Genomic DNA, 27,463 nt, shown 5'->3' on the forward strand with positions numbered 1-27,463 from the left:
CAGTGTTAAATTATCACACTTGGATAATTTGACCATGTTATTTATGTAATTGGGCACTTTGCAAAAAATAAATGAAATTTTGAAAATGCTGAGGTTTTTGACAGTTTTTAATGACTTACTCATGGTGTAGCGGTGAGCATTCCTGGCCATGATGTATTCACGGGCCGCTCAGGGTCAAATGCACAGGTTCCAATCCTGGTTGTGTCAGCTGGTCCACAGTCAACCCAGCTGTTCTTCCATCCCTAGGTGTTGGTCAGCAAATTGGGTAGCTGTCTAAGGCTAAGGTATATGTATATGTAGGGCGTTAATGGGATGGCTTTGATTAGGGCCTAAGCTGCTCATGCCGTTTCACCTAACATAGAAAAAAAAAGTCTGGTTTTCCTATATCTATCTCTTGAAAATAAGAGCTTGAAGAGGCTGATTGTCGTATGCTCCCATACTGGCTTTATTCATCACCACTTAGGTGCAGCATAGCAACTCCATCCACCTTACAGATTGTTATTGTTTGTTCTCTTAATGCTGTTTTTAACTATGAAACCAAAGCCAAGTAAAATAAAAAAAAAAAATTTGAACTCCAAGTATGCCTCTATCAGTTGATTTCACTTGATTATCCAGATAGTTACATTATATGGAATATGGTGGGATGAGGTTCATTATGAAGGGGTAATGACTTGAAAAAGTTTGGGAACAAAAAGAAGAATGAAGAGTAACATCCTAAACCTGAAAGCAAGGAAGAGATAGAATCACCAAACTAAAGAAAATACCTGGAAATATATGGAAAAGACACCAAACAAAAATGTGTGTGGATGTAACCAAGATGTGAAAAAAGGAGAGACAGGTAGTATGTTTGAGGAAAGGAACCTGGATGTTTTGGCTCTGAGTGAAACGAAGCTCAAGGGTAAAGGGGAAGAGTGGTTTGGGAATGTCTGGGGAGTAAAGTCAGGGGTTAGTGAGAGGACAAGAGCAAGGGAAGGAGTAGCAATACTCCTGAAACAGGAGTTGTGGGAGTATGTGATAGAGTGTAAGAAAGTAAATTCTCGATTAATATGGGTAAAACTGAAAGTTGATGGAGAGAGGTGGGTGATTATTGGTGCATATGCACCTGGGCATGAGAAGAAAGATAAAGAGAGGCAAGTGTTTTGGGAGCAGCTGAATGAGTGTGTTAGTGGTTTTGATGCACGAGACCGGGTCATAGTGATGGGTGATTTGAATGCAAAGGTGAGTAATGTGGCAGTTGAGGGAATTATTGGTATACATGGGGTGTTCAGTGTTGTAAATGGAAATGGTGAAGAGCTTGTAGATTTATGTGCTGAAAAAGGACTGATGATTGGGAATACCTGGTTTAAAAAGCGAGATATACATAAGTATACTTATGTAAGTAGGAGAGATGGCCAGAGAGCGTTATTGGATTACGTGTTAATTGACAGGCGTGCAAAAGAGAGACTTTTGGATGTTAATGTGCTGAGAGGTGCAACTGGAGGGATGTCTGATCATTATCTTGTGGAGGCTAAGGTGAAGATTTGTATGGGTTTTCAGAAAAGAAGAGTGAATGTTGGGGTGAAGAGGGTGGTGAGAGTAAGTGAGCTTGAGAAGGAGACCTGTGTGAGGAAGTACCAGGAGAGACTGAGTACAGAATGGAAAAAGGTGAGAACAATGGAAGTAAGGGGAGTGGGGGAGGAATGGGATGTATTTAGGGAATCAGTGATGGATTGCGCAAAAGATGCTTGTGGCATGAGAAGAGTGGGAGGTGGGTTGATTAGAAAGGGTAGTGAGTGGTGGGATGAAGAAGTAAGAGTATTAGTGAAAGAGAAGAGAGAGGCATTTGGACGATTTTTGCAGGGAAAAAATGCAATTGAGTGGGAGATGTATAAAAGAAAGAGACAGGAGGTCAAGAGAAAGGTGCAAGAGGTGAAAAAAAGGACAAATGAGAGTTGGGGTGAGAGAGTATCATTAAATTTTAGGGAGAATAAAAAGATGTTCTGGAAGGAGGTAAATAAAGTGCGTAAGACAAGGGAGCAAATGGGAACTTCGGTGAAGGGCGCAAGTGGGGAGGTGATAACAAGTAGTGGTGATGTGAGAAGGAGATGGAGTGAGTATTTTGAAGGTTTGTTGAATGTGTTTGATGATAGAGTGGCAGATATACGGTGTTTTGGTCGAGGTGGTGTGCAGAGTGAGAGGGTTAGGGAAAATGATTTGGTAAACAGAGAAGAGGTAGTGAAAGCTTTGCGGAAGATGAAAGCCGGCAAGGCAGCAGGTTTGGATGGTATTGCAGTGGAATCTATTAAAAAAGGGGGTGACTGTATTGTTGACTGGTTGGTAAGATTATTTAATGTATGTATGACTCATGGTGAGGTGCCTGAGGATTGGCGGAATGCGTGCATAGTGCCATTGTACAAAGGCAAAGGGGATAAGAGTGAGTGCTCAAATTACAGAGGTATAAGTTTGTTGAGTATTCCTGGTAAATTATATGGGAGGGTATTGATTGAGAGGGTGAAGGCATGTACAGAGCATCAGATTGGGGAAGAGCAGTGTGGTTTCAGAAGTGGTAGAGGATGTGTGGATCAGGTGTTTGCTTTGAAGAATGTATGTGAGAAATACTTAGAAAAGCAAATGGATTTGTATGTAGCATTTATGGATCTGGAGAAGGCATATGATAGAGTTGATAGAGATGCTCTGTGGAAGGTATTAAGAATATATGGTGTGGGAGGAAAGTTGTTAGAAGCAGTGAAAAGTTTTTATCGAGGATGTAAGGCATGTGTACGTGTAGGAAGAGAGGAAAGTGATTGGTTCTCAGTGAATGTAGGTTTGCGGCAGGGGTGTGTGATGTCTCCATGGTTGTTTAATTTGTTTATGGATGGGGTTGTTAGGGAGGTAAATGCAAGAGTTTTGGAAAGAGGGGCAAGTATGAAGTCTGTTGGGGATGAGAGAGCTTGGGAAGTGAGTCAGTTGTTGTTCGCTGATGATACAGCGCTGGTGGCTGATTCATGTGAGAAACTGCAGAAGCTGGTGACTGAGTTTGGAAAAGTGTGTGGAAGAAGAAAGTTAAGAGTAAATGTGAATAAGAGCAAGGTTATTAGGTACAGTAGGGTTGAGGGTCAAGTCAATTGGGAGGTGAGTTTGAATGGAGAAAAACTGGAGGAAGTGAAGTGTTTTAGATATCTGGGAGTGGATCTGGCAGCGGATGGAACCATGGAAGCGGAAGTGGATCATAGGGTGGGGGAGGGGGCGAAAATCCTGGGGGCCTTGAAGAATGTGTGGAAGTCGAGAACGTTATCTCGGAAAGCAAAAATGGGTATGTTTGAAGGAATACTGGTTCCAACAATGTTGTATGGTTGCGAGGCGTGGGCTATGGATAGAGTTGTGCGCAGGAGGATGGATGTGCTGGAAATGAGATGTTTGAGGACAATGTGTGGTGTGAGGTGGTTTGATCGAGTGAGTAACGTAAGGGTAAGAGAGATGTGTGGAAATAAAAAGAGCGTGGTTGAGAGAGCAGAAGAGGGTGTTTTGAAGTGGTTTGGGCACATGGAGAGGATGAGTGAGGAAAGATTGACCAAGAGGATATATGTGTCGGAGGTGGAGGGAACAAGGAGAAGAGGGAGACCAAATTGGAGGTGGAAAGATGGAGTGAAAAAGATTTTGTGTGATCGGGGCCTGAACATGCAGGAGGGTGAAAGGAGGGCAAGGAATAGAGTGAGTTGGAGCGATGTGGTATACTGGGGTTGACGTGCTGTCAGTGGATTGAAGCAGGGCATGTGAAGCGTCTGGGGTAAACCGTGGAAGGCTGTGTAGGTATGTATATTTGCGTGTGTGGACGTATGTATATACATGTGTATGGGGGGGGGTTGGGCCATTTCTTTCGTCTGTTTCCTTGCGCTACCTCGCAAACGCGGGAGACAGCGACAAAGTATAATAAAAAAAAATAAAAACCAAACAAAAATATATGGACACCCAGTAAGGAAGCTAAACTGCTTCTTTAATGCAATACCAGGAAAAGAGAATCTATTCAGATTGACTGCAAAAACATTCAAAAGAAGACTAGACTTAGATGAAGATAATACCAGATGAGCCTAGAATAGATAACTATGCCAAAGGAATAGCTAGTGAAAATAATAGTTTTAAACAAAAAAGGAAAATTTGTGTTGAGTGGATGATTGGCAGTTGAGGGAAACTGATATCTAACGAATAAGTTGTGTGGTGAGCACTGTGCACTAGCCCTGCAGTCATGGCAAAATTTTTTCATATACTCTTAGGTGGCCAGATACACTAAAGTAATCTTTTACTCATTGAAGGAGCTTGTTTTTTCTTGCCTGTAGGTCTGGTATCCTTATCATCCTCTGATGTGTAATAATATCAAAGGCTTTCTGGCAGTCCAAGATCATACACTGTTCTCATATCTATCTTTGATCTAAGATGGATTTCAGGTTGTAGAAATTTAGAATATTGGGTGTTTATGATGTGCTTTATAAAAAGTCATTTCTTTGCTTTCTGATTATCTTTTCCTCTGTTTTACAAGCTACACATACAGAGTTGCCTGTACGTCAGTGTGATTACCCAAACACCTTTCTTAAGTATAGTCACAACATTTGCCCTCTTCCACATCTAGAGAACTACCTCTTTCTCTAGTGATTTATTTCAAATGGGTTAGCAAGTGCTTCTCTGTGCAGGCAGAGTTGGATATGGCAAAGGTCTAGGATTTATTACAATTCAAGGGTTTTTCTAAAAACCTGGCATTTCAACCAACTGCTCATGAAGGCACTGTTTTTGGTAGTCCCCAGTGCTGGGGGAAGATTGGATGCAATATAAATAAATCATGCATATTCACCATTTCCCGCATTAATGAGGTAGCGTTAAGAACAGAGGACTGAGCCTTAGAGAGAACATCCTCACTTGGCTCCCTTCTCTGTTCCCTCTTTTGGAAAAGTAAAAACTGGAGGAGAGGATTCCCAGGCCCCTGCTCCCTTCCCTTTTAGTCACCTTCTATGACACGCGAGGAATACATGTGTCAAGAGGTGGAGGGAACGAGGAGAAGTGGGAATCAAACTGGAGGTGGAAAGATGGAGTGAAAAAGATTTTGAGCGATCGGGGCCTGAACATGCAGAATGGTGAAAGGCGTGTAAGGAATGGAGTGAATTGGAACGATGTGGTACACCGGGGTTGACGTGCTGTCAATGGATTGAACCAGGGCATGTGAAGCATCTGGGGGTAAACCATGGAAAGTTTTGTGGGGCCTGGATGTGGGAAGGGAGCAGTGGTTTCAGTGCATTATACATGACAGCTAGAGACTGAGCGTGAATGAATGTGGCCTTTGTTGTCTGTTCCTAGCACTACTTTGAGCGCATGTGGTGGAGGGGGGTTGTCAATTCATGTGTGGCGGGGTGGCGATGGGAATGAATAAAGGCAGCAAGTATGAATTATGTAAATGTGTATACATGTATATGTCTGTGTGTATATGTATGTATACGTTGAGATGTATAGGTATGTATATGTGTGTGTGTGGACATGTATATACATGTGTATATGAGTGGGTTGGGCCATTCTTTCATCTGTTTCCTTGCGCTACCTCACTAACACATGAGACAACGACAAAGTATAATAAAAAAAAATAAAATAAATGATTTTGCTCAGAAAGCAAAAATAGTTATGTTTGGAGGAGTAGCAGTTCCAACAATGTTATATGGTAGCGAGGCATGGGCTATAGATAGGGTTGTGCAGAGGAGGGTGGATGTGTTGGAAATGAAATGTTTGAGGACATGTGGTGTGAGGTGGTTTGATCAAGTAAGTAATGAAAGGGAAAGAGAGATGTGAGGTAATAAAAAGTGTGCGGTTGAGAGAGGGAAAGAGCGATGTGTGGTAACAAAAAGTGTGCGGTTGAGAGAGCAGAAGAGGGTGGCAACAGCAATGGTCTCCATAACTATAGAACTCCAGTGATGCTTCTTAGCCTTTAGTGCCTCACCCTCAACAGGTCCCTGGCAGAGGGCATCTCAAGCACAGTGTTTGCAGAGGCTCCTACCTAATGTTACTCTTGACTACTTCTACCTGATGTTCCTAACGACTATCTAGTTTCTACCTAATGCTCTTGCCTAAATATTTCTAACTACTACTCCTGTCTATTGCTCCTACCATTTTGCCAAAAGGCAGGGCTTGCACATAGTGCTCACTGTAAGAAAATCTAGAGTTACTAAGAATGAGTTGCATGTTGTCAAGTGTCATGTATGACAAAGGGAGATTGTATGTTTGCAGACAGAATGCCAGTAGTCCATGCCTAAGTAAAGCTGGAAGAAAAGACAGCTACCAAGGTAAGAGGAGCGCAACTTGACAACCACTGAAGTGCTGGTTCACTACGCAGCCGTCACTAACCCTCCCGATACCCAGGCTGGTAGTACTCGTAATATACCTTCCTGATCACTGGCTGCCTACCAACTAGTGTACTACCTATTGTATGTTTTATTCCCTCTACCTATCCCCTCCTTTAGTTTTTGTTGTTGTTAAGTGTATCAATTATTCTGATTTCTCCTTATTTCCGTCTTTACCTTTTTTGCTCATTTTCATTCCTGGGAGATTTGGTTGGGTCTGTTATCATTACCAATATATCTTCTCCCAATATATGATTTAATTATCACTAATAGCTCTCCTCCCAATAATTAATTTTATGATGAAATTATTAACCTATTTTCTTAGGTGGTTTTATGTTTTTGTCTGCTATAAATAATCATAGAATATCAATAAGGGGTCCCTGTACTGGCATTCTTTGGCAGTGTGTGAGGTAGCCTTGTTTATCCAGACCTATACATGTTTCTAAAAGCTATACACTTTTTTCCACTTAATTTCCTTTATTCACTCTTTCTATATGACAATATGAGTACATTTAAGAGAAATTCATTTCTGATATACTAAGTTTCTAAGAGATTCCTTTTCTAGGTAATAACGAGTGAACTAAAATTGTTTTCCACATGCCATCACTATGACTGTTGACAAAATCTAGAGATTTACAGAAACCATCGTTCAATCTCTGTTTTGATGTCCCTTTAAATTTCCCATTGTTTTTCATTTCCACAGGTAACTTTATTTCACAATCCGTGTCAACATTCAGGTGTGCTAGACCACCAATTTCTGGGTTAATTCTGAGCCCTACATTTAAGAGGGCAGCAAACACCTGGAAAATAAGGACAATTCATGGCTCATTCAGTTCCCACCAAGGAACTAAGCACCAGCAGCAGCATGGATTCTCAAACTCAATAAACAAGCATAAGCTAGCCTCAGAAATATCATAGTGGTCAACGAAGGGGTTCAAGATGCTTTAACCCATCCTAAAAGAGTGCTCCTTTTGATGCTATTTTGGGTCAAGGCAGGGATAAAATACAAACATTCTAGTCTTTTCTAACATTCAAGGTATATCCACAAAATTCAAGTACTTTACTTTAAAAGGTTCAATCACATGCAAACATCAAGAATGTCTTGTGATTGGAAATTACCACATCATCTTTGATGTCAACGTTGCCTATGTTATGAACAATTGTATATGATATAACCTTTCAAAATAATTCTAAATGCTCAAGATCTGTAAGGAAAACTACCTTACAATATCCCTACTGTAAATTTTAGTTAAATATGACATCCTGTAATTCCAAAATGCATAAATAATCTACTCAATCATCAAAACTTATTTCTGCTTGATTATCAATGATGTAATCATAATCATCATATTTTCAGTAGCACATAAGTTTTACTATATACAGACAAATAATTCAAAATTGCCCATAAGCAAACAAGACCAAATATGACCGTTACACATTTGTAAAACTTAAACATATTAATGCTCAGCTGAAAACAAGATAATTCTTAAATGCACTAGAATCTGTGAAGTGTAGCTCTACAAAAGCATCACTAAAATATGGATGAAATGCAAACAATAGTTGAAATACTTACATGCACGTGAGATTCTTTGGCATTTCTCAGGAATCTTTTAAGTGACCTGAAATAATATTTAAAAATAAAATTAGTCAAATGTCTGACTTTTACCATTACAAAGCAGATGCACAGATATGAAAAGACACTACTTTTTTGGTTAAATTACAATAATTTCTCCCCTATCCCTGAGAATAGGGTAGAAAGAATGTGTCGGAGAAGGCGACTAAAGGGGACGGGAGTGGGGGGCTAGGAACTCTCCCCTCCTTGTATTTTAACTTTCTAAAAGGGGAAACAGAAGAAGGAGTCACGTGGGGAGTGCTCATCCTCCTCAAAGGCTCAGATTGGGGCATCTAAATGTGTGTGGATGTAACCATTGGGGTGTCTAAATGTGTGTGGATGTAAACAAGATGAGAAAAAAGGAGAAATAGGTAGTATCTTTCAGGAAAGGAACCTGGATATTTTGGCTCTGAGTGAAACGAAGCTCAAGGGTAAAGGGGAAGAGTGGTTTGGGAATGTCTTGGGAGTAAGGTGAGGGGTTAGTGAGATGACAAGAGCAAGGGAAGGAGTAGCACTACTCCTGAAACAGGAGTGGAGGAAGTATGTGATAAAGTGTAAGAAAGTAAACTCTAGATTAATATGGGTAAAACTGAAAGTGGATGGAGAGAGATGGGTGAATATTGGTGCATATGCACCTGGGCATTAGAAGAAATATCATGAGAGGCAACTGTTTTGGGAGCAGCTCAGTGAGTGTGTTAGTAGTTTTGATGCACGAGACCGGGTTATAGTGATGGGTGATTTGAATGCAAAGGTGAGTAATGTGGCAGTTGAGGGAATAATTGGTGTACATGGGGTGTTCAGTGTTGTAAATGGAAATAGTGAAGAGCTTATAGATTTATGTGTTGAAAAAGGACTGGTGATTGGGAATACCTGGTTTAAAAAGAGATATACATAAGCATACGTATGTAAGTAGGAGAGATGGTCAGAGAGCATTATTGGATTACGTGTTAATTGATAGGCGCGTGAAAGAGAGACTTTTGGATGTTAATGTGCTGAGAGGTGCAACTGGAGGGATGTCTGATCATAATCTTGTGGAGGTGAAGATTTGTAGAAGTTTTCAGAAAAGAAGAAAGAATGTTGGGGTGAAGAGAGTGGTGAAAGTAAGTGAGCTTGGGAAGGAGACGTGTGTGGAAGTACCAGGAGAGACTGAGTACAGAATGGAAAAAGGGGAGAACAAAGGATGTAAGGGGAGTGGGGGAGAAATGGGATGTATTTAGGGAAGCAGTGATGGCTTGTGCAAAAGATGTTTGTGGCATGAAAAGCATGGGAGGTCGGCAGATTAGAAAGGGTAGTGAGTGGTGGGATAGAGAAGTAAGATTATTAGTGAAAGAAAAGAGAGAGGCATCTGGATGATTTTTGCTGGGAAATAATGCAAATGAGTGGGAGATGTATAAAAGAAAGAGGCAGGAGGTCAAGAGAAAGGTGCAAGAGGTCAAAAAGAGGGCAAATGAGAGTTGGGGTGAGAGAGTATCATTAAATTTTAGGGAGAATAAAAACATGTTTTGGAAGGAGGTAAATAAAGTGCGTAAGACAAGGGAACAAATGGGAACATCAGTGAAGGGGACTAATAAGGAGGTGACAGCAAGTAGTGGTGATGTGAGGAGGAGATGGAGTGAGTATTTTGAAGGTTTGTTGAATGTGTTTGATGACAGAGTGGCAGATATAGGGTGTTTTGCTCGAGGTGGTGTGCAAAGTGAGAGGGTTAGGGAGAATGATTTGGTAAACAAAGAAGAGGTAGTAAAAGCTTTGCGGAAGATGAAAGCTAGCAAAGCAGCGGGTTTGGATGGTATTGCAGTGGAATTTATCAAAAAAGGGGGTGACTGTATCGTTGACTGGTTGGTAAGGTTATTTAATGTATGTATGACTAATTAGGTACAGTAGGGTTGAGGGTCAAGTCAATTGGGAGGTAAGTCTGAATGGAGAAAAACTGGAAGAAGTAAAGTGTTTTAGATATCTGGGAGTGGATCTGGCAGTGGATGGAACCATGGAAGCGGAAGTGGATCATAGGGTGGGGGAGGGGGCGAAAATCCTGGGAGCCTTGAAGAATGTGTGGAAGTCGAGAACATTATCTCGGAAAGCAAAAATGGGTATGTTTGAAGGAATAGTGGTTCCAACAATGTTGTATGGTTGAGAGGTGTGGGCTATGGATAAAGTGGTGCGCAGGAGGATGGATGCGCTGGAAATGAGATGTTTGAGGACAATGTGTGGTGTGAGGTGGTTTGATCGAGTAAGTAACGTAAGGGTAAGAGAGATGTGTGGAAATAAAAAGAGCGTGGTTGAGAGAGCAGATGAGGGTGTTTTGAAATGGTTTGGGCACATGGAGAGAATGAGTGAGGAAAGATTGACCAAGAGGATATATGTGTCGGAGGTGGAGGGAACGAGGAGAAGTGGGAGACCAAATTGGAGGTGGAAAGATGGAGTGAAAAAGATTTTGTGTGATCGGGGCCTGAACATGCAGGAGGGTGAAAGGAGGGCAAGGAATGGAGTGAATTGGATTGATGTGGTATACCGGGGTTGACGTGCTGTCAGTGGATTGAATCAGGGGATGTGAAGCATCTGGGGTAAACCATGGAAAGCTGTGTAGGTATGTATATTTGCGTGTGTGGACGTATGTATATACATGTGTATGGGGGTGGGTTGGGCCATTTCTTTCGTCTGTTTCCTTGCGCTACCTCGCAAACGCGGGAGACAGCGACAAAGCAAAAAAAAAAGAAAAAAAAAAATGACATGGTGAGGTGCCTGAGAATTGGCGGAATGCTTACATAGTGCCATTGTACAAAGGCAAAAGGGATAAAAATGAGAGCTCAAATTACACAGGTATAAGTTTGTTGAGTATTCCTGGGAAATTATATGCGAGGGTATTGACTGAGAGTATTGAAGTCATGTGAAGAGCATCAGGTTGGGGAAGAGCAGTGTGGTTTCAGAAGTGGTAGAGGATGTGTGGATCAGGTGTTTGCTTTGAAGAATGTATGTGAGAAATACTTAGAAAAGCAATGGGATTTGGATGTAGCATTTATGGATCTGGAGAAGGCATACGATAGAGTTGATAGAGAGGCTCTGTGAAAGGTATTAAGAATATATGGTGTGGGAGGCAAGATGTTAGAAGCAGTGAAAAGCTTTTATCGAGGATGAAAGGCATATGTATGAGTAGGAAGAGAGGAAAGTGATTGGTTCTCAGTGAATGTTGGTTTGCGGGAAGGGTGCGTGATATCTCCAAGGTTGTTTAATTTGTTTATGGATAGGGTTGTTAGGGAGGTGAATGCAAGAGTTTTGGAAAGAGGGGCAAGCATGTAGTCTGTTGTGGATGAGAGAGCTTGGGAAGCGAGTCAGTTGTTGTTCGCTGATGATACAGCGCTGGTGGCTGATTCGGGTGAGAAACTGCAGAAGCTGGTGACTGAGTTTGGTAAAGTGTGTGAAAGAAAGCTGAGAGTAAATGTGAATAAGAGCAAGGTTGTTAGGTACAGTTGGGTTGAGGGACAAGTCAATTGGGAGGTAAGTTTGAATGGTGAGAAACTAGAGGAAGTGAAGTGTTTTAGATATCTGGGAGTGGATTTGGCAGCGGATGGAACCACGGAAGCAGAAGTGAATCATAGGGTGGGGGAGGGGGTGAAAGTTTTCGGAGCGTTGAAAAATGCGAGGAAGGCGAGAACATTATCTTGGAAAGCAAAAATGGGTATGTTTGAAGGAATAGTGGTTCCAACAATGTTATATGGTTGCGAGGCGTAGGCTATAGATAGAGTTGTGAGGAGGAGGGTGGATGTGCTGGAAATGAGATGTTTGAGGACAATATGTGGCGTGAGGTGGATTGATCGAGTAAGTAATGAAAGGGTAAGAGAGATTTGTGGTAATAAAAAGAGTGTGGTTGAGAGAGCAGAAGAGGTAGTTTTGAAATGGTTTGGTCACATGATGGAGATAATGAGTGAGGAAAGATTGACCAAGTGGATATATGTGTCAGAGGTGGAGGGAATGAGGAGAAGTGGGAGACCAAATTGGAGGTGGAAAGATGGAGTGAGGGTACAAGGCATGCAAGGAATAGAATGAAATGGAATGATGTGGTATAACAGGGTCGACGTGCTGTCAATGGATTGAACCAGGGCATGCGAAGTGTCTGGGGTAAACCATGGAAAGTTTTGTGGGGCCTGGATATGGAAAGGGAGCTGTGGTTTCGGCGCATTATACATGACAGCTAGAGATTGAGTGTGAATGAATGTGGCCTTTGCTGCCTTTTCCTAGCACTACCTCGCACACATGCAGGGGGAGTGGGTTGTCATTTCATGTGTGGCGGGGTGGCGACGGGAATGAATTAGGGCAGACAGTATGAATTATGTACATGTGTATATATGAGGATAGGGGAGAAAGAATACTTCCCACGTATTCCCTGCGTGTCGTAGAAGGCGACTAAAAGGGAAGGGAGCGGGGGGCTGGAAATCTTCCCCTCTCATTTTTTTTTTTTTAATTTTCCAAAGGAAGGAACAGAGAAGGGGGCCGGGTGAGGATGTTTCCTCAGAGGCCCAGTCCTCTGTTCTTAACGCTACCTCGCTGAGGCGAGAAATGGTGAATAGTATGAAAGAAAAGTGTATATATATATGTATACGTTGAGATGTATAGGTATGTATATGTGCGTGTGTGGACATGTATGAATATACATGTGGATGTGGGAGGGTTGGGCCATTCTTTCATCTGTTTCCATGCGCTACCTTGCTAATGCAGGAGACAGTGACAAAGTATAATAAATATAAAAAAGAAATACAATAGTAAGCATAAGAAATAAAAAAAAAAAGCTCATGTAAATCTAATTCCGGTTAAAGGCATCAAAAAGTTTCTGATTTTCAAATGTAGCATGTGAATGATAAGGTCAATATAATTGCCATAAGATCATGTAATGGGACATTTGCCTTTTTTTTAAAAAGGTTCTATAACAAAATCTGAATTGAATGTACATCATAGAACCTGAAAAGCCTTTTCTCTCCAAAGCAGTGTCATGCAGGCACAAGAGATTCTTCAAGAAAATCAAATCAGGGTTAGAACATTCCTACCCTTAGCATTAATGGAGGAAGTGCTGATCTTCCTTATCCTTCACTAACCACTCAACCATGGCAGATACAACTCACTTACTTGAAATTCAACTTCAGCCTATCAGAGACAGCCAAGGGTAGTACATAATCAAACTACAGTACACTTCTGTCACTATGATTCACACAATGGGGAATGAGAAATAATGTGAAGCTCAGTTGCACAAAGCTCAATTCGGTGGCTTTCAATTCAAATACAGAGTTAGAGTCCAGCCATTAGCCACACACCTAATATCACCCCTAATGTCTCTTTGAACTCTTAAGAAATTCATTAGGAAATGTTAAACTTATACAATACATATAGTTGGGAAAGACTAATAATTACTTCCATAATGGGAAAATGAACAAAAACTGATGGTAGAATTGGAGCTGCTATGTATCACAAACACTTGAATCAACTTGGGGTCATATCATGCAACTTATAATCAGAAAATGATAAAGTAAATTGCATTTATCATATTTTTGGGATGAGGGGAATACTTGCCACATAATCCCTGTGTGTCATAGAAGGGAACTATGAGATGGCAGTATGTGAGGGGAAGGAGCCTTCCCCTTCTTGTATTTCAATTTTCTTGTGTTAACACAGGAAAGTGCCAAGCAAGGAGTGCTCATCCTTCTTGAAGGCTCAGGCTAGGGTGTCTGAATGAGTATGGCCATAACCAAGATGGGAAGAAGGGGAAGGTAGGCTGTACATTTAAATGAAACAATGTTTAAGGTAAGGGAGGGGGGAGGGGGGAAGGATAATTTGAGAATGTTCTTGGGGTTTTTAAAGTCTCAGGTTAATGGCAAAGCAGGAGCTAAAGAAAGGGTAAAACCTGCTGAAGACGAGTCGTGGGAATGTATGAAAAATTGTAAAGAAGTGTGTTTAGCAAGCTGTTCATATCCCAAATACAACCAAAACTAGAATATGCTTCTCAAGTCTGAATCATTGCATCTAAGGAAGGAAACAGAGCCGACACAGAAAAAGTCAAGAGGAGGACAACAAACATGGTGCCAAAACTGAGAAAACATAGTTTCAAGGAAAGACTAAAAGCCTTAAATATATCCAAGCTGGAAGAGAGGAGACTGAGGGGTAACCTAATCATGAACTTTATGTTTTTTAAACCAGATTGATGACAAAGACAGCAAACAGTTCTTCAAAAGATGTAAAGATATGAAAACCTGAGTATATAATATGAAACTAAACAAGAAAGTTATCAACCAATTGACTGCTGATATTATGTATATGAGATGCTCCACCTCTGGGCGTTGACTGTAGTATCCTAACTGTGGCATCTCATTTTTAAAAAGTCAGTATGTAGCAATTTGGATGCTGATTAGTTAGAACTCACAGGCATCTCAGTCCATATTTCTTCAAGTTATGTGGCCAGTAACCATCACAATGACAAACCATACAGTAAAATAATTTTCCCTCGAATGAACCACACAAGATAATCCAAATAATCAAATGGATTTTTAGATATACTTAACCTCAGACAGTTTACAGGAGAGTGATAGTGATTGCAATAAATGTAGTTTTTATCATGTGAAAGAATGAATGAAGGAGGGAGAAAAACATGATAATGCCAGCAGTGAGGGATATGAGCATAATACTGTCAGCAGAGAGGGTGAAGATGATTACAGTACCAGCATTAGGAGGGAAAGTGGTGAAATGTTGCATCCACCATCTGCATTGTGGGCTTGGACAGATGTTACCAACTTCACTCCCAACACAATTGGTTTTTCATACAGGTAATTCAGGTAAAACAGGTACTTGTTCTGTCAATGAGAATTCTGAAGAGTATGACTATTACAAAATGGTAATTTTGTTATTTGCTGGACATGATAGAGACTGAAACAGATTTGCTCTCATGGTTTTGAGAAAGAAACATGGCCAACATCTCCAAGCATCCCCAGCCAGTAGTCATATTTGTGCCATCACCACTTAGGGGCAAAGAAGAGTACAGAAAACACACTACATGTGTACTGAATGTAATGTGCCTCTATGCCTAAAGCCATGTTTCAAGGAGAGCCACATGATAAGCAATTACTGAAAACAAAAGAGTATACTACATAAATATGTAAAAATATGTACATATATGATGAATATCAAAACATAAGTCATTTGCAATGGGAGAAATAGCCTGCCTTGACTCAGCTCAAAAAACATTCATATGTGAGCCTCATCATACATAACGACAAATCTACCATATTGTCCTGCATATCATGTGTTTTAAAAAATAAATCTTTCATATGGCATGGAAAACCTTAAGATTTTTTTCTAAGAAAAATACAGGGGGTATACATAATATACCACTGCCACAGCCAGTCAGTTAAAAAAAAAAGAAGTAAACATTATTGTAAAACTCCTTCCCTTGACAATACCAACAGGTGATTACATATAGGTAATTACCTAATAAGAAATGTAACCTCTCTCAAATCAATCAACTTAAGTTATACTGTAAAGGATGGGATAACCAAACTAGACTCCAAACGCCTACATCCTTGGCTGAAGCTTCCTGTATCTCACAGTCTGCCATTCTTGTGACGTGCAACAGGAATATTTGACTATCATTCCCAGCAGATTACCAAATTCACTGAAAAGATTTATCTACTATCACAAGAGAGAGAGATTTCCACTATTCAGCAGAGCAACAACAGCTTTTGATGATCTGAAATGGGGTATTGCTATTCTGTTGTCACAGAGACAGAGACCCATTTGTTCCATTTGTTTCGGAAACTGTGGCCTCAGAGTATGCTACTGCCACCTGATAAACTCACTCTGGCCATCTTGTTGCCTTCTTTTTGAGAACCATCACTGCCTGAGAGTGGAAATTCTTCTATTGAGATAAAGGATCATGCAATAATAGAAGTACAATCTTACACGCCACGATTTTCAGTAAATAACACTCCAGAAATCTGTTCCCTTCATGTTCAAAACTATGATGGCAAACAAAGTAAAAAATTAGGTAAATACTAGGTAGCACATTGAGCTTTAATGTTATAAATACAACACTGTTCATCATCCAGGGAAAGAAAATGCCAATGCAGACACCTTCCTTAGGTATGTAATTTTACCTCTGACAGACCTTTCATAATGATCTGTGTCATCCTGGGTAGCCCATTTCATTCATTGTAGAAATATGCCATAGTCTATGGAGAAATCATGAAAATTATCACTTCTTGCCCTGCATGTTCAGAGATGAAGCTTAAATTCTTCAAACCTAATCCAGATAACCTTATAAATGCCAATCAACCATATGAGAGGTTAAACATTAATTTTATAAGCCCTCGGCCTTCAACCATATGAGAGGTTAAACATTAATTTTATAAGACCACTGCCTTCAACCATATAAGAGGTTAAACACTTTTACAAGTCCTCTGCCTTAAACCATACAGATCCACTGCCTTCAATAGCAAACAATCGTTATCTGTTGACTACTGTGGATGAGTACTCTAGATTCCCAAGTGCTTTTCGATGCTCTTATCCAACTACACTTTTTGTTATCAAGCGTTTGTGCCTGTTGTTCTCTGTCTTCGGCATGCCACCATATGTATATTTGGCCCGAGGATCATCAATCATGTCACAGGTACTGAAGCAGTCCTCCCTAAAATGAGTCATGGCAAACAGTTGAAGTATTGCCTAAAATCTCCAAGGACAAGCCATGTAGAGCAAAACAATGAGATCATTTGGAAGACTAAATCATTGGCACTGAATCAAGAAATCTGACACCTCTGTAGTGGGAAGTGGTCCTTAATGATGTTCTTCATTCAATTCAATCACCGTTATTCACTGCCAGTGGCACCACTCCTCATGAAAGACTTTCCACTCACCAACGAAAATCAGCAATATCCATGTGTAGGAAGTGCTTGCATATGAATATTTTTTCAGCCATGTCATGGCTGTTGCCATGGCCAACTTTGCTAACCATATGATGCAATATGTATGCACCTACTTTGCTACACCAAAAATATAGTTTCCTTACATCCATATGTTATTATCTTCATTATTTTTTTACTATACTTTGTCACTGTCTCCCACGTTAGCGAGGTAGCACAAGGAAACAGACGAAAGAATGGCCTAACCCACCCAAATACACATGTATATACATACACGTCCACACGCACATATACATACCTATACCCGTCGTGTATCGAGACAGACTTCCCCAGAACTTTTTTAAAGGGGAAGTAAATGTTTATAGTTGTGTTACTGGGGTGACAGGTTTCATACATGGTGCTCTGACAAGATAATAGTGAAACTGGAAAAGAATGTAGCTTAGACATTGAAGCTTATTCTTTCATTGAAATGTGAACAAATGGAGCATTTTTTTTCAAAGTGATAGAGATGGAAAGCAAAAAGGAGTTTTTCATGAATGTACTGGAAAACTTGAGGTCCAGATAAACTTTTGGTCTGTCAAGACTTTATTATGGCGGATGACCAACTATCTACCCTCATGTATCCAAAATATGGTTGTACTTTGTGTAGTGAAGACAATTGAGAAACATCATAAGCCAATATTCCAGTTTCATGATAAGAGAAGAAGTGGACCAGGCAGTATGATACAGTGGTTAAATTGATGAAAACTACTATTGACGTTTGTGTAAATAAATTACACATTTCCCTTTTCCATACCCAGAGGTTGAACCATTATGTGACATTCATTTTTCATTTCATTTCCAGCTAGAAGTTTGAGTTTTCTAAATTATTTCTTACATTTTCAATATACATATATTTTTTTTTTCTTTTTTGCTTTGTCACTGTCTCCCGCGTTTGCAAGGTAGCGCAAGGAAACAGACAAAAGAAATGGCCTAACCCACCAGTATATGTATGTATATATTATTATACTTTGTCGCTGTCTCCCGCGCTTGCGAGGTAGCGCAAGGAAACAGACGAAAGAAATGGCCCAACCCCACCCCCCATACACATGTATATACATACGTCCACACACGCAAATATACATACCTACACAGCTTTCCATGGTTTACCCCAGACGCTTCACATGCCTTGATTCAATCAATATATATATATATTGGGCCAGGTGAGGGTATTCCCTCAAGGCCCAGTCCTCTGTTCTTAACGTTACCTCGCTAATGCGGGAAATGGCGAATAGTTTGAAAGAAAAGAAAGATATATATATATATATATATATTTATTTATTTATTTATTTTGCGTTGTCGCTGTCTCCCGCGTTTAAGAGGTAGCGCAAGGAAACAGACGAAAGAAATGGCCCAACCCACCCCAATACACATGTATATACATACACGTCCACACACGCAAATGTACATACCTATACATCTCAATGTACACATATATATACACACACAGACACATACATATATACCCATGCACACAATTCACACTGTCTGCCTTTATTTATTCCCATCGCCACCTCGCCACACATGGAATACCATCCCCCTCCCCCCTCATGTGTGCGAGGTAGCGCTAGGAAAAGACAACAAAGGCCCCATTCGTTCACACTCAGTCTCTAGCTGTCATGCAATAATGCCCTAAACCACAGCTCCCTTTCCACATCCAGGCCCCACACAACTTTCCATGGTCTACTCCAGACACTTCACATGCCCAGATTCAATCCACTGACAGCACGTCAACCCCGGTATACCACATCGATCCAATTCACTCTATTCCTTGCCCTCCTTTCACCTTCCTGCATGTTCAGGCCCTGATCACTCAAAATCTTTTTCACTCCATCTTTCCACCTCCAATTTGGTCTCCCACTTCTCCTCGTTCCCTCCACCTCCGACACATATATCCTCTTGGTCAATCTTTCCTCACTCATTCTCTTCATATGCCCAAACCATTTCAAAACACCCTCTTCTGCTCTCTCAACCAGGCTCTTTTTATTTTCACAAATCTCTCTTACCCTAACATTACTTACTCGATCAAACCACCTCACACCACACATTGTCCTCAAACATCTCATTTCCAGCACATCCATCCTCCTGTGCACAACTCTATCCATAGCCCACGCCTCGCAACCATACAACATTGTTGGAACCACTATTCCTTCAAACATACCCATTTTTGCTTTCCGAGATAATGTTCTCGACTTCCACACATTCTTCAAGGCTCCCACGATTTTCGCCCCCTCCCCCATCCTATATATATATATATATTTCTCACATGAATCAACCACCAGCGCTGTATCATCAACGAACAACAACTGACTCACTTCCCAAGCTCTCTCATCCACAACAGACTTCATACTTGCCCCTCTTTCCAAAGCTCTTGCATTTACCTCCCTAACAACCCCATCCATAAACAAATTAAACAACCATGGAGACATCACACACCCCTGCCGCAAACCTACATTCACTGAGAACAAATCACTTTCCTCTCTTCCTACACGTACACATGCCTTACATCCTCGATAAAAACTTTTCACTGCTTCTAACAACTTGCCTTCCACACCATATATCCTTAATACCTTCCACAGAGCATCTCTATCAACTCTATCATATGCCTTCTCCAGATCCATAAATGCTACATACAAATCCATTTGCTTTTCTAAGTATTTCTCACATACATTCTTCAAAGCACACACCTGATCCACACGTCCTCTACCACTTCTGAAACCACACTGCTCTTCCCCGATCTGATGCTCTGTACATGCCTTCACCCTCTCAATCAATACCCTCCCATATAATTTACCAGGAATACTCAACAAACTTATACCTCTGTAATTTGAGCACTCACTCTTATCCCCTTTGCCTTTGTACAATGGCACTATGCACGCATTCCGCCAATCCTCAGGCACCTCACCATGAGTCATACATACATTAAATAACCTTACCAACCAGTCAACAATACAGTCACCCCCTTTTTTAATAAATTCCACTGCAATACCATCCAAACCTGCTGCCTTGCCGGCTTTCATCTTCCACAAAGCTTTTACTACCTCTTCTCTGTTTACCAAATCATTTTCCCTAACCCTCTCACTTTGCACACCACCTCGACCAAAACACCCTATATCTGCCACTCTGTCATCAGACACATTCACATATATATATATATATATATATATATATATATTTTTTTCATACTATTTGCCATTTCCCGCGTTACGAGGTAGCGTTAAGAACAGAGAACTAGGCCTTAGAGGGAATATCCTCACCTGACCCCCTTCTCTGTTCCTTCTTTTGGAAAATTAAAAAAAAAAACAAGAAAGGGGAGGATTTCCAGCCACCCGGTCCCTCCCCTTTTAGCCGCCTTCTACGACACGCAGGGAATACGTGGAAAGTATTCTTTCTCCCCTATCCCCAGGGATATATATATATATATATATATATATATATATATATATATATATATATATATATATATATATATATATATTACTCCCCTATCCCCAGGGATATATATATATATATATATATATATATATATATATATATATATATATATATTATCCCTGGGGATAGGGGAGAAAGAATACTTCCCACGTATTCCCTGCGTGTCGTAGAAGGCGACTAAAAGGGAAGGGAGCGGGGGGCTGGAAATCCTCCCCTCTCATTTTTTTATTTTAATTTTCCAAAAGAAAAAACAGAGAAGGGGGCCAGGTGAGGGTATTCCCTCAAAGGCCCAGTCCTCTGTTCTTAATGCTACCTCGTTATCGCGGGAAATGGCGAATGGTATGAAAAATATATATATATATATATATATATATATATATATATATATATATATATATATATATATATACACATATATATATATATATATATATATATATATATATATATATATATATATATATATATATATATATATATATGCAACCACAGCACGTCAACCCCGGTATACCATATCAATCCAATTCACTTTATTCCTTGCCCTCCTTTCACCCTCCTGCATGTTCAGGCCCCGATCACTCAAAATCTTTTTCACTCCATCTTTCCACCTCCAATTTGGTCTCCCACTTCTCCTCGTTCCCTCCACCTCCAACACATATATCCTCTTGATTAATCTTTCCTCACTCATTCTCTCCATGAGCCCAAACCATTTCAAAACACCCTCTTCTGCTCTCTCAACCACGCTCTTTTTATTTCCACACATCTCTCTTACCCTTACATTACTTACTCGATCAAACCACCTCACACCACATATTGTCCTCAAACATCTCATTTCCAGCACATCCAACCTCCTCCGCACAACTCTATCCATAGCCCACGCCTCGCAACCATACAACATTGTTGGAACCACTATTCCTTCAAACATACCCATTTTTGCTTTCCGAGATAATGTTCTCGACTTCCACACATTCTTCAAGGCTCCCAGGATTTTCGCCCCCTCCCCCACCCTATGATTCACTTCCGCTTCCATGGTTCCATCCGCTGCCAGATCCACTCCCAGATATCTAAAACACTTTACTTCCTCCAGTTTTTCTCCATTCAAACTTACCTCCCAATTGACTTGACCCTCAACCCTACTGTACATAATAACCTTGCTCTTATTCACATTTACTCTTAACTTTCTTCTTTCACACGCTTTACCAAACTCAGTCACCAGCTTCTGCAGTTTCTCACATGAATCAGCCACCAGCGCTGTATCATCAGCGAACAACAACTGACTCACTTCCCAAGCTCTCTCATCCACAACAGACTTCATACTTACTTGCCCCTCTTTCCAAAACTCTTGCATTCACCTCCCTAACAACCCAATCCATAAACAAATTAAACAACCATGGAGACATCACACACCCCTGCCGCAAACCTACATTCACGGAGAACCAATCAATTTCCTCTCTTCCTACACGTACACATGCCTTCCATCCTCGATAAAAACTTTTCACTGCTTCTAACAACTTGCCTCCCACATCATATATTCTTAATACCTTCCAGAAAGCATCTCTATCAACTCTATCATATGCCTTCTCCAGATCCATAAATGCTACATACAAAGCCATTTGCTTTTCTAAGTATTTCTCACATACATTCGTCAAAGCAAACACCTGATCCACACATCCTCTACCACTTCTGAAACCACACTGCTCTTCCCCAATCTGATGCTCTGTACATGCCTTCACCCTCTCAATCAATATCCTCCCATATAATTTACCAGGAATACTCAACAAACTTTTTTTTTTTTTCTTTGTCGCTGTCTCCCGCGTTTGCGAGGTAGCACAAGGAAACAGACGAAAGAAATGGCCCAACCCACCCCCATACACATATATATACATACGTCTACACACGCAAAATGTACATACCTACACAGCTTTCCATGGTTTACCCCATACGCTTCACATGCCCCAATTCAATCCACTGACAGCACGTCAACCCCAGTAAACCACATCGCGCCAATTCACTCTATTCCTTGCCCTCCTTTCACCCTCCTGCATGTTCAGGCCCCGATCACACAAAATCCTTTTCACTCCATCTTTCCACCTCCAATTTAGTCTCCCTCTTCTCCTCGTTCCCTCCACCTCTGACACATATATCCTCTTGGTCAATCTTTCCTCACTCATTCTCTCCATGTGCCCAAACCATTTCAAAACACCCTCTTCTGCTCGCTCAACCACGCTCTTTTTATTTCCACACATCTCTCTTACCCTTACGTTACTTACTCGATCAAACCACCTCACACCACACATTGTCCTCAAACATCTCATTTCCAGCACATCCATCCTCCTGCGCACAACTCTATCCATAGCCCACGCCTCGCAACCATACAACATTGTTGGAACCACTATTCCTTCAAACATACCCATTTTTGCTTTCCGAGATAATGTTCTCGACTTCCACACATTCTTCAAGGCTTCCAGAATTTTCGCCCCCTTCCCCACCCTATGATCCACTTCCGCTTCCATGGTTCCATCCGCTGCCAGATCCACTCCCAGATATCTAAAACACTTCACTTCCTCCAGTTTTTCTCCATTCAAACTCACCTCCCAATTGACTTGACCCTCAACCCTACTGTACCTAATAACCTTGCTCTTATTCACATTTACTCTTAACATTCTTCTTTCACACACTTTACCAAACTCAGTCACCAGCTTCTGCAGTTCCTCACATGAATCAGCCACCAGCGCTGTATCATCAGCGAACAACAACTGACTCACTTCCCAAGCTCTCTCATCCCCAACAGACTTCATACTTGCCCCTCTTTCCAAAACTCTTGCATTCACCTCCCTAACAACCCCATCCATAAACAAATTAAACAACCATGGAGACATCACACACCCCTGCCGCAAACCTACATTCACTGAGAACCAATCACTTTCCTCTCTTCCTACACGTACACATGCCTTACATCCTCGATAAAAACTTTTCACTGCTTCTAACAACTTGCCTCCCACACCATATATTCTTAATACCTTCCACAGAGCATCTCTATCAACTCTATCATATGCCTTCTCCAGATCAATAAATGCTACATACAAATCCATTTGCTTTTCTAAGTATTTCTCACATACATTCTTCAAAGCAAACACCTGATCCACACATCCTCTACCACTTCTGAAACCACACTGCTCTTCCCCAATCTGATGCTCTGTACATGCCTTCACCCTCTCATTCAATACCCTCCCATATAATTTACCAGGAATACTCAACAAACTTATACCTCTGTAATTTGAGCACTCACTCTTATCCCCTTTGCCTTTGTACAATGGCACAATGCACGCATTCCGCCAATCCTCAGGCACCTCACCATGAGTCATACATACATTAAATAACCTTACCAACCAGTCAACAATACAGTCACCCCCTTTTTTAATAGATTCCACTGCAAAACCATCAAAACCTGCTGCCTTGCTGGCTTTCATCTTCCGCAAAGCTTTTATTACCTCTTCTCAGTTTACCAAATCATTTTCCCTCACCCTCTCACTTTGCACACCACCTCGACCAGAACACCCTATATCTGCCACTCTATCATCAAACACATTAAACAAACCTTCAAAATACTCACTCCATCTCCTTCTCACATCACCACTACTTGTTATCACCTCCCCATTAGCGCCCTTCACTGAAGTTCCCATTTGCTCCCTTGTCTTACGCACTTTATTTACCTCCTTCCAGAACATCTTTTTATTCTCCCTAAAATTTAATGATACTCTCTCACCTCAACTCTCATTTGCCCTCTTTTCCACCTCTTCCACCTTTCTCTTGACCTCCAATCTCTTTCATTTATACATCTCCCACTTAATTGCATTTTTTCCCCTGCAAAAATCGTCCAAATGCCTCTCTCTTCTCTTTCACTAATAATCTTACTTCTTCATCCCACCACTCTACCCTTTCTAATCAACCCACCTCCCACGCTTCTCATGCCACAAGCATCTTTTGCGCAATCCATCACTGATTCCCTAAATACATCCCATTCCTCCCCCACTCCCCTTACTTCCATTGTTCTCACCTTTTTCCATTCTGTACTCAGTCTCTCCTGGTACTTCCCCACACAAGTCTCCTTCCCAAGCTCACTTACTCTCACCACCCTCTTCACCCCAACATTCACTCTTCTTTTCTGAAAACCCCGACAGATCTTCACCTTAGCCTCCACAAGATAATGATCAGACATCCCTCCAGTTGCACCTCTCAGCACATTAACATCCAAAAGTCTCTCTTTCGCGCGCCTGTCAATTAACACGTAATCCAATAATGCTCTCTGGCCATTTCTCCTACTTACATACGTATACTTATGTATATCTCGCTTTTTAAACCAGGTATTCCCAATCACCAGTCCTTTTTCAGCACATAAATCTACAAGTTCTTCACCATTTCCATTTACAACACTGAACACCCCATGTATACCAATTATTACCTCAACTTCCACATTACTCACCTTTGCATTCAAATCACCCATCACTATAACCCGGTCTTGTGCATCAAAAACCACTAACACACTCATTCAGCTGCTCCCATATATAATATATATATGGAGGAAGTAAAGTGTTTTAGATATCTGGGAGTGGATCTGGCAGGGGGATGGAACCATGGAAGCGGACGTGGATCATAGGGTGGGGGAGGGGGCAAAAATCCTGGGAGCCTTGAAGAATGTGTGGAAGTCGAGAACATTATCTCGGAAAGCAAAAATGGGTATGTTTGAAGGAATAGTGGTTCCAACAATGTTGTATGGTTCCGAGGCGTGGGCTATGGATAGAGTTGTGCGCAGGAGGATGGATGTGCTGGAAATGAGATGTTTGAGGACAATGTGTGGTGTGAGGTGGTTTGATCGAGTGAGTAACGTAAGGGTAAGAGAGATGTGTGGAAATAAAAAGAGCGTGGTTGAGAGAGCAGAAGACGGTGTTTTGAAATGGTTTGGGCAAATGGAGAGAATGAGTGAGGAAAGATTGACCAAGAGGATATATGTGTTGGAGGTGGAGGGAACGAGGAGAAGTGGGAGACGAAATTGGAGGTGGAAAGATGGAGTGAAAAATATTTTGTGTGATCGGGGCCTGAACATGAAGGAGGGTGAAAGGAGGGCAAGGAATACAGTGAATTGGATCGATGTGGTATACCGGGGTTGACGTGCTGTCAGTGGATTGAATCAGGGCATGTGAAGCGTCTGGGGTAAACCATGGAAAGCTGTGCAGGTATGTATATTTGCGTGTGTGGACGTATGTATATACATGTGTATGGGGGTGGGTTGGGCCATTTCTTTCGTCTGTTTCCTTGCGCTTCCTCGCAAACGCGGGAGACAGCGACAAAGCAAAAAAAAAAAAAATATATGTGTATATATATATATATATATATATATATATATATATATATATATATATTGGGAGGTGAGCTTGAATGGAGAAAAACTGGAGGAAGTGAAGTGTTTTAGATATCTGGGAGTGGATCTGGCAGCGGATGGAACCATGGAAATGGAAGTGGATCATAGGGTGTGGGAGGGGGCGAAAATTCTGGGAGCCTTGAAGAATGTGTGGAAGTCAAGAACATTATCTCGGAAAGCAAAAATGGGTATGTTTGAAGGAATAGTGCTTCCAACAATGTTGTATGGTTGTGAGGCGTAGGCTATGGATAGAGTGGTGCGCAGGAGGATGGATGTGCTGGAAATGAGGTGTTTGAGGACAATGTGTGGTGTGAGATGGTTTGATCGAGTAAGTAACGTAAGGGTAAGAGAGATGTGTGGAAATAAAAAGAGCGTGGTTGAGAGAGCAGAAGAGGGTGTTTTGAAATGGTTTGGGCACATAGAGAGAATGAGTGAGGAAAGATTGACCAAGAAGATATATGTGTCGGAGGTGGAGGGAACGAGGAGAAGAGGGAGACCAAATTGGAGGTGGAAAGATGGCGTGAAAAAGATTTTGTGTGATCGGGGCCTGAACATGCAGGAGGGTGAAAGGAGGGCAAGGAATAGAGTGAATTGGAGCGATGTGGTATACCGGGGTTGACGTGCTGTCAGCGGATTGGATCGGGGCATGTGAAGCGTCTGGGGTAAACCATAGAATGCTGTGTAGGTATGTATATTTGCGTGTGTGGACGTATGTATATACATGTGTATGGGGATGGGTTGGGCCATTTCTTTCGTCTGTTTCCTTGCGCTACCTCGCAAACGCGGGAGACAGCGACAAAGCAAAAGAAGAGAAGAAGATATATATATATATATATATATATATATATATATATATATATATATATATATATATATATATATATATATATATATGTATATATATATATTTTTTTTTTTATACTTTGTCGCTGTCTCCCGCGTTTGCGAGGTAGCGCAAGGAAACAGACGAAATAAATGGCCCAACCCCCCCCATACACATGCATATACATACGTCCACACACGCAAATATACATACCTACACAGCTTTCCATGGTTTACCAAAGACGCTTCACATGCCTTGATTCAATCCACTGACAGCACGTCAGCCCCGGTATACCACATCGCTCCAATTCACTCTGTTCCTTGCCCTCCTTTCACCCTCCTGCATGTTCAGGCCCCGATCACACAAAATCTTTTTCACTCCATCTTTCCACCTCCAATTTGGTCTCCCTCTTCTCCTCGTTCCCTCCACCTCCGACACATATATCCTCTTGGTCAATCTTTCCTCACTCATCCTCTCCATGTGCCCAAACCACTTCAAAACACCCTCTTCTGCTCTCTCAACCACGCTCTTTTTATTTCCACACATCTCTCTTACCCTTACGTTACTCACTCGATCAAACCACCTCACACCACACATTGTCCTCAAACATCTCATTTCCAGCACATCCATCCTTCTGCGCACAACTCTATCCATAGCCCACACCTCGCAACCATACAACATTGTTGGAACCACTATTCCTTCAAACATACCCATTTTTGCTTTCCGAGATAATGTTCTCGACTTCCACACATTCTTCAAGGCCCCCAGAATTTTCGCCCCCTCCCCCACCCTATGATCCACGTCCGCTTCCATGGTTCCATCCGCTGCCAGATCCACTCCCAGATATCTAAAACACTTCACTTCCTCCAGTTTTTCTCCATTCAAACTCAC

General features: G+C 41.3%; 1 protein-coding gene and 1 long non-coding RNA gene across 2 annotated transcripts in view; one reads left to right on the plus strand and one right to left on the minus strand.

Moving 5' to 3' along the window:
- LOC139760453 (uncharacterized) overlaps positions 1 to 27,463 on the minus strand; it is a 339,886-nt gene that overhangs the window by 252,789 nt on the left and 59,634 nt on the right. The window contains exon 2 of the mRNA XM_071683692.1: positions 7,927 to 7,972. Coding sequence (XP_071539793.1) covers positions 7,927 to 7,972 — 46 coding nt within the window. The remainder of the gene's footprint in view (positions 1 to 7,926; positions 7,973 to 27,463) is intronic.
- The window catches only part of LOC139760454 (uncharacterized), a 238,432-nt gene that overhangs the window by 179,538 nt on the left and 31,431 nt on the right, over positions 1 to 27,463 (plus strand). The window lies entirely within an intron of this gene.

This window comes from Panulirus ornatus, chromosome 37 (assembly GCF_036320965.1).
Source record: "Panulirus ornatus isolate Po-2019 chromosome 37, ASM3632096v1, whole genome shotgun sequence".
NCBI classification, from domain to species: domain Eukaryota; kingdom Metazoa; phylum Arthropoda; class Malacostraca; order Decapoda; family Palinuridae; genus Panulirus; species Panulirus ornatus.